Genomic DNA, 8,041 nt, shown 5'->3' on the forward strand with positions numbered 1-8,041 from the left:
TTTAAACGTCTGAGTCGGCGACAATACGCCCAAAACTAGGCAAGCGATTGAAGGTTTCATTTCAGATCCCAAACGTCGCCACATCTCTTTCTTCCTCGCTCGTCGTCTGTAGCCAGCCGTATCTTTTGACCTTGCGTTTTTTGTGGACTTTCTGGTTCGGGAAGGAATTCAGAATTCTCTCTCGCGTCTCATCATAAAAATCATTTCTTGTAAAATGTTTGATTGAGAATTGGGGAGTGACGGAAAACGTGGCTTTCTTTTTATGCCTCTCGTAGCTAGAAACCTCACATCGTAGAGACCGAGAATTCTGTCTCTTGTGCTTCTCACAGTAATAAATCTCTCTCTTACAGATACGGCAAGTTTTTTTTTTTGGCCTTTATCGTTTCTCCATTTTTCCTTTTCTTTTGTTCCCACCATCATCTCTTTTCTCCGTTCGCCACTAGCCCTCGTTCTATTTCCTCGTTTGCTCTGTTTTCCGGCGATCTCGCTCCTTGCTTGAGCCCTTACCCTAACGGCCTGCCACTGTACGTATTTTTTAATATTATTTCTTTCTCAAACCCTTACGGCTCTTCTTATGTTCGTCTGTTTTACTTTCTCTTTTTCCAAATTTCATTTGGGGCCCAGTTTAAATTTGAAGGAAAGAAGAAGAAGCATAGAACGGAGGAAAGCTCTTCCTTCCCCCCATTTAGGATAAACCTTCTCTATTTCTCTTTTGGCTTTTTATTTATTTCTATCAAGACAATCTTTCTAGCTCAAGGTCTGTCGCTTTCTCTCTCTAGATGTGACGGGGAGGCGTCTTTCCGCACCGTAAAAAAATCTCTTCCTTGTCAAATTATTATGAATGTCGACAACTTATTTGTGCCTCCTCTTACGCGAGCGATCTCTAAACCCTAATACTCCTACTACTTATTTAGAATCCTCAGTTTGCAAACCGTGGCGTTAGATCATGGCTGATGCCTCCCCTCAATTTCGCAGCAATCCAGATTTCCGCCAAGTCCCTCCACCGCCGTCGCCTGACTTCGCCAAGGGCCCCACTTCTCATGATGGGTTACAGTTTTGGCAGTTCATGGTCTCCGGCTCCGTTGCAGGCTGCGTCGAGCATATCGCTATGTTCCCGGTTGATACACTCAAAACCCGAATGCAGGCTTGCCTTGGAGTGGCTCCCGTCGGCCTCCGCCAAACCATCCGTTCTATACTTCAGTCTGAGGGTCCAGGAGCTTTCTACCGCGGAATCCCTGCTATGGCCCTCGGTGCTGCGCCAGCACATGCTGTCTACTTCTCAGTCTACGAGTTCTCTAAGGAGCTGCTATCGAGTCCTAATTCTAACAACTCTGCCGCCCATGCCGTATCTGGGGTCTTTGCGACTGTTGCCAGTGATGCTGTTTTCACCCCCATGGACGTGGTTAAACAGAGGCTGCAGCTTCGAGACAGCCCATATAAAGGGGTTGTCCAATGTGCAAAGCAGATCATGCGAGATGAGGGGTTTGGAGCGTTTTACGCCTCGTACCGTACCACAGTCCTCATGAATGCACCATTTACTGCAGTGCACTTTGCGACATACGAGGCCGCCAAGCATGCGCTGATGGGGATTGATCCCGACAGCGCTGACGATGAGCAGTTGGTGGTGCATGCCACTGCAGGAGCTGCCGCGGGGGCTGCGGCTGCCGGAGTTACAACGCCACTGGATGTTGTCAAGACCCAGCTACAGTGCCAGGTAAGCCTTGTTGTTAGTTGCTATTCAGTTTTGCGTCTTTCAGCCATTTATGAAGTGTTCTTGTCCTGCTTATGGCCGTATTTGATTTGTGAAGTCAATTTTGCCGCTATGAGTTTGTATTATATGCCCCTATGATACAAATTGCAAACTAATGCATCTTGACTTGATTGGCTAGGGAAAAAAGTGAAAGTCTACAGAAATAGCGTGAACATTTGTAGAATTTGGTCACAGAATGCGACACAAGAAAACTAAGTAGCTAAAATAAAATATGAAATACAATTATCTTGCGAATTTTTACCCTGTTTAATAGCTACTTGTAATGCTTGGACTATAATTATGAGTGCCAGGTATACATCTTGGTTATTCCTATGTGAAATTTTGGCTACACGGGTATATTACTACTGCCAGTGAATACCGGATTACTTTTGTATAAGCAGCAACCTTGTATGATACACTAGATAAGTATCCTGATATTATTTCCTCTTAAGTTAGTCATGAAGTTGTTATGTCTTGTATATTTCGAAACTGAGGTATCATATCTATTGGCCTGTGATTTAAAAAATATGGTGTTGCTGCTCTTCATGCACTTGCAAGAGAGTTCGTGTGACATATGAAATTTCTAGAAATATGTAATTTCTGATCATTATTGGGCCCTTCAACTGTTTTGCTGAATTCTAAGACTTGCTGATTGTTTTCTGTCGAAGGAAGGTCTGTGATTTTTTGAGGAATTAGTGTCATGACATTCCTGAGAAATGAAGTTCTTGAGTTTGCTATTTGCGTTTTCTAGGTTGTAATCTCTCTGATGTAAAAAAAGAGCTCTGGAGCTTCTTTTCTTTTAAGTGGTGGTTGCTAGAGCATGGATTCTTTTTTAATTTACTTTCTTAATGTTCATTAAACTAACATGCAGCTACTTGCTAAACCATATGTAATTTTCAAATGAGCTAGAAAGTAGTATTTTATTATTTGAAATCAATTTGTTTTTGAAATATTGTAAGCTATTCTCTTTGCTGGTTCTTGTCTGTTTGTCTGCATGGATAATTGATATTTTTGACTGTGTTATTCTCATGTCGGGTGAGTCTTTGCCTCAAAACTTGTTATTGTTTTTTCTTTTTTTTTTTTCCCTCATGAAAAGGCAAAATGGAATTTTTTATTAGAGAGATCAGAGAGGATACAAGCAACTCCCCACAGGAGAGAAGATCCTTAATAAAAATTTCGTAATGGAGAACTACACGAATAGAATTAGTAGACAAAAATGATAGTATTCTCAAGACACGAACTCTCCTGTGCTAGACTGTCTGCTGCTGTGTTCGCTGAACAAAGAGTGTGCATCCAAGTGATGGATATGCATTGCACCAAGGAGTCCCCCTTCAAGTATTGAACAGTAGCTGCACCTTTTGGTTGCTATATGAATCCCATGCAAAAGAGCTTCTGTTTCTGCAGTTAGAGGGTCTCTAATTCGAAGAGCACCAGTTTAAGCGAGTAGAAGATTATTATCATGATCCTGAAAGGTCCCCAAAGCTGGTAGGACCAGGATTACCACAAGCACTCCTGTCAAAATTGAGCTTGACAACGCCACCTATGTGGGAGTCCAAACTGATGTTCGATTAGGCTGGGGGTGTCAAAGAGATGCAATCTCAGTCTATTTTTCCTCAATATAAGTGCAATGAAATTCAGAGAACTCCTTGGGCTTGTGAAGCCAAGAAAAAGCACTGAAATGGAGAGCCTTGGGCTTATGAAGCAGGAAAGAGTAATCCTATCCACCACTAGCTTAGGCTCCTCAGATTTTCTATGAAAACTCGATTCTCATTACCAGAGGAGATTGCAAACACTGTTCTCCTAAGGGTCTTACCAGAATATTGAAGGGTATATTGCGATATGAAATATTCATACTTAGAAGGGGCACATACTGATATTAAACTTTTGAAGAATACAGTACCGAGCCTATGTTGTCTAGAGGCATTTGAGAAGGAGATGATTCACTGTTTCATCTACATTTCCACAAAGGGGGCAGATAGTATTTAGTGCTACAGTACCTATTTCTTCGTAAGGTTATTATAATAGAGGATGCGGTTCCTCGCCGCACACAGCTAAAGAAAGGATCTTGGGGAGTCCAAGCTGTTTTCAGACCATGGCAGAAGCATTCAAGTGAAGCCTTCTCTTGTGAAAGGAATCAGCAGAAAATGCACCACTTGATGACCATTTCTAGGTAGGCAATCTTCACCTCTGTTTCTGATATGTTTGGATTCCAGAATACTCAGCAGCCTACAAGTGGCAAGCTTCTCTTCATTCCAGAGATTTTTCTAAGAGATTCCAATCATGAACAGTTCTAGCTTGAAGAAGGACTATATTTTGTCCAAAATCTGACAGAAGTATCTCATCTTTAAGTTTTAGGATATGGTTCCTTAAAAGGAAACTTTATGGTTAGGAATAGATGTAGATAACCAGTTCATTAGATCAAACCCATATTTTTCAGCCACTACTTTAGTCATGGAGAACTTAACACAGCTTTTTCAATCTTTTCAGCATCATTTGCAGATATATTTGCTTGGGCCCACCAGGTTGTCATGTGACTTTTAAGTTTGTTGCCACCCATACAAAATTGAATGGCTTCCTTTAACCTTAGGGTTGTTTCATCATAATATAATAGATACTGGTAAATTCCTGCGGACGTGACATGAAACACATTGTCATAAATGCAAACAAAAGACTGGGGAAAGAAAGATGAGGAAATATAATATAGGATATTCAGATAGGAACTTGATTTCAAAAACCAGTAGCCAGCATTTCATTTTTGTTCTTTGTACTAATAATAGGATGTCTTAACTGTAAAACCATGTCTTCATCCTAGGCTAATTAAACACTAAATATGTCCTAAAAGGTATGAAAATATGATGCCATTTGCAGTCCTGTAACACATCCCACCCTCTTCTTCTGAAAACAAGGAATTAAATGGCCAAAGATCTTCTCAAAATCAAGTCCTGGCACTTTGTAATACTAACAATCATAGTGAGAGATCTGTGTTATGGAACATATAGTTTTCCCACCTCTATCTTGTATTGGTTAGCCTTGACAAATTGGTGGTTTTTTCATCTCTTAGGCTCAACAACACTAGTGATTATCCTATATCTATATGTCAGGCATAATTTTCAATAAGCTAATGTGCTTATTTTTTGGCCAAGCATACATCTTGGTAACACAAATTTCAACTTGCTTATTTTTTGGACAAACATTCTATATCTAGATTTTTTATCTCATATCTCTTCAAGGTTGTCTTCTTATGCAGCATTTAGCCAAAATTCCTGCTTTTCTTGTGTAGAACTATTGCTAGTTTAACAAACAAACACTTTAAGCAATCAGAAAAGTCCGTTCATTATGAATCAACCTGAGGTTGGAGTATTGCACAGGTGTGCCTCCATTTTCTGCGTGGTACTATGGTCCTGTCAAAGCACTGCCCAGAGGCTTCTAAAGTTCAACATCCACACTATTAGAGCTTTGTTGTTACTTTCTTTTATATAAATCACCCTCTATTTTGGTCTATCTTTTCCTAGTCTTATTACTCGGTGATTCCTCAACACTTAACTAATACTAATGAATTTTTATCAATTTCTAAAGGTTAACAAAAGTTTTTACACCGGCTGTGAGCTTGGCACACCTCCTTTAATAGTCTTTGGACCAGCAATTGATATTATGGTGCTTTTCTTGTGGACCTATAACTTCTTTTTATTTTTTGTTTTAATTCTTTTAGAAAACTGTAATTCACGTGAGGACCAAAGATGGATAAATTGATGAGATTCACTGTTTATGTTGTCTTATCGAGTGTTTATTTCTCTTTTCCTAACATGGATGTGGTCTTTTGAGAAGTTAATATGCATGACTGGTAGTTTATGCTTTTAGGTTTGCCTAACCAAATTATTTTCTCAGATTTGTTATACCATGTTTGTATTGAAGGAATTAACGGGGTATTCCTCTAAAACATACTAAATCTTATTCATGGACAACTACTTATGGTATCACTTAGAAATATACCCAATTTGCATCCTTGAAATACTGCAGATAAATTCCCATATGATTCAAGCGCTGATTCTTATTAAAGCTTTACCATTATAAGGAGTTATTGGCCCTACTCCAGCAACATACTCTTCTTTTATCTTATGCTCCAGCTCGGTAACATTTAGAATGAAAACATTAGTAATCCAATTTGGTTCATGAGTGATCAGTCCCAACTTGCTTAATTCCTTTGGAGTCGGTGTGCTCAGGTATCATAGTCAACATGTACTCTTAGTGTCTTGCGCTTACAGTTGCAATATATATATGTGAGGATTAGGCCATTAATTTGATTGCTAGATCTTCTGATTATGAGTTTGTTTTCCTGTTTTCAGAAGTCTTCTTAATTTTGAATAATGGATGATTTTATTAAAACAGAATAAAAACAAAGACAAAATGTTACAATGCTGATCATGCAGAGCAAGATGAGTATTGCAACTAAGATTTTAGTGTTTCCTTTTATAAGATAAAAATGTAATGAACTAAGGTAATTTAGCTTTTAAAAAAAAATGTTACTGGTTGTTTTCTCCGTTGGGAGGCAAGTTATATGCAGTGAGTTCAATTTTCAGAAATCTCTTTTGGTTGATGAAGTTCTAACTAATAACTTGTTGCAGGGTGTATGTGGGTGTGATAGATTTACTACTGGTTCGACTGGAGAAGTCATTCGAAGCATAATCCGGAAGGATGGATATGTTGGTCTTTTTAGAGGTTGGAAGCCCCGTATGCTCTTTCATGCACCTGCAGCTGCAATATGCTGGTCAACCTATGAGGCATCCAAGACATTCTTCCACAAGCTTAATTCCAGCAAGAGTCGTCCTTGAGAAACAGCCACAGCGGATACCATTTTTCGTCCTTTCCTTTTTCTGCCACCGCTTCCATGAATTGATGGCTTAAGCTGAAGCTTTGCGAGCCTCATAAATCAAAGCCTTGAGGGTGTTGCTCCCTAAGTTTATTCATCTGGGCTAAAGCATCAGGAAGTGGTCGGTGGTCATTTGAAGTTATCATTTATGTTGTATACTAATGTTGCGGTTTATTATAAACGAGAATCTGTGATGTTGAATAAGTTCTCCCGCAAATTCAGTTTTTTTTTTTTTTTTTTTCCTGTTACACGGGAAACTGTAATTAGGCTGGAAGGAAACTGGTATTAGTTCTTTAGTTTCTCATTGATATATTGGAACTATTAATTGATATGGCAATGTTCAAAATTTCCGCAAGGGCCGTTTTTTACAGAATTTTCAGTAGCAATCTTGAGTTAGAGAGGAAGTGCCATTCCCCACTCCCTGTCTTCAGAACCTCTTCAGCTTGTCATTGATGTCATTGGTGGAAGTGTTCGGAGTTGGTGGCTGAAATCGGAAACAATTCTGAATATCTGGATGCTATAGGGAGAAAATCGCATTCCAGGATATGCTCGTAATTGAAGACCCACATATCTTGGAAATGGAGATTGGAGAGATTTCGCCTTTCGTCCCGAGTCCCGACTAGAGATAGAGAGGTTTCGTCCCGATTGGAGTGGAGATGAAAGGTTTCGGGTTTTCGGTGTCCTCGGGTCTTGAGCCCCTACTCCTGACTCATTTCCGGTTCGGCTCATTTAGCCGGATACCGATCTCTAATTAGGGTTTTTTTGAATTGAACAGAGCTAAGTTCGAGTTATTCGTGAACCAGCTCGGTTCAATGCCACCCCTAGTTGAGACCATAAATTAAAATAAGAATGGTTATAATTTCTGTCATCCTTCTTATAACAGTGTTTTACAAATAATACGAGATTTTTAAACTGGATCTATAAATACTTGGATTTGTACACAGTTTTTAGTAACTGAATCTATATTAATTTAAAGGAGTTTAAAAATATTGAGTAAGACAATGTAGAGAGTAGTCTTTCAAAAACTTTTTAAGGAGTTAAAGGACATGAAATACTTTATTTCGTGATTTCCAAAGATTTTGAACTTGCTATATTGGTTATAGGTGGTCTAACCGGTTAACCTCTCCAAGATTATAAAGAATGAGCATTCTATACATTAGGTTATACAAAAATATACTCAATTATCTAGAACATGACCATTTCCCTATATAATGTATAATTTGTTATATGTGTAACTTTAAAAATTGACCTTTGTATGGGGTATTGGAGAATTATATTCGACTATAAATTAAAGGTATAATCGATTACACTATTAGGTCGGATGAGGAAAAATAATAAAAAAAAGGAGATGGAGGTGAATAAGTTTGTTGGATTATGCTACTATATTCGACTTCTTTTTAATTTCTTTTACTTAGCCCATAATT

The 8,041-nt window shown here is 38.7% G+C and overlaps 1 protein-coding gene across 2 annotated transcripts; it reads left to right on the forward strand.

The window, feature by feature from the left end:
- The first annotated feature begins 442 nt into the window (after window positions 1-442).
- LOC137965985 (uncharacterized) lies at window positions 443-6,954 on the forward strand. Of its 2 annotated transcripts, XM_068812412.1 has the most exons (3): window positions 487-524; window positions 780-1,714; window positions 6,373-6,954. In XM_068812412.1, exons 2-3 carry the CDS (start codon window positions 947-949, stop codon window positions 6,577-6,579), a joined length of 975 nt encoding a protein of 324 aa, XP_068668513.1. In that variant the 5' UTR covers window positions 487-524; window positions 780-946; the 3' UTR covers window positions 6,580-6,954. The 2 variants fall into 2 exon arrangements, with proteins under 2 accessions (XP_068668512.1, XP_068668513.1); XM_068812411.1 differs by having other exon boundaries at window positions 443-1,714.
- Window positions 6,955-8,041: the final 1,087 nt, after the last annotated feature.

This window comes from Aristolochia californica, unplaced genomic scaffold (assembly GCF_029961685.1).
Source record: "Aristolochia californica isolate CCGP_79_NKW_82.1479 unplaced genomic scaffold, dmAriCali1.0.hap1 SCAF_5, whole genome shotgun sequence".
Taxonomy (NCBI): Eukaryota; Viridiplantae; Streptophyta; class Magnoliopsida; order Piperales; family Aristolochiaceae; genus Aristolochia; species Aristolochia californica.

Excerpts from the sequence above, each read along its gene's own strand:
- LOC137965985 (XM_068812411.1), top strand. The coding sequence starts at position 947 with ATGGCTGATGCCTCCCCTCAATTTCGCAGCAATCCAGATTTCCGCCAA. Across the intron at positions 1,715-6,372 it reads AGACCCAGCTACAGTGCCAG|GGTGTATGTGGGTGTGATAG; the intron begins GTAAGCCTTGTT and ends AACTTGTTGCAG.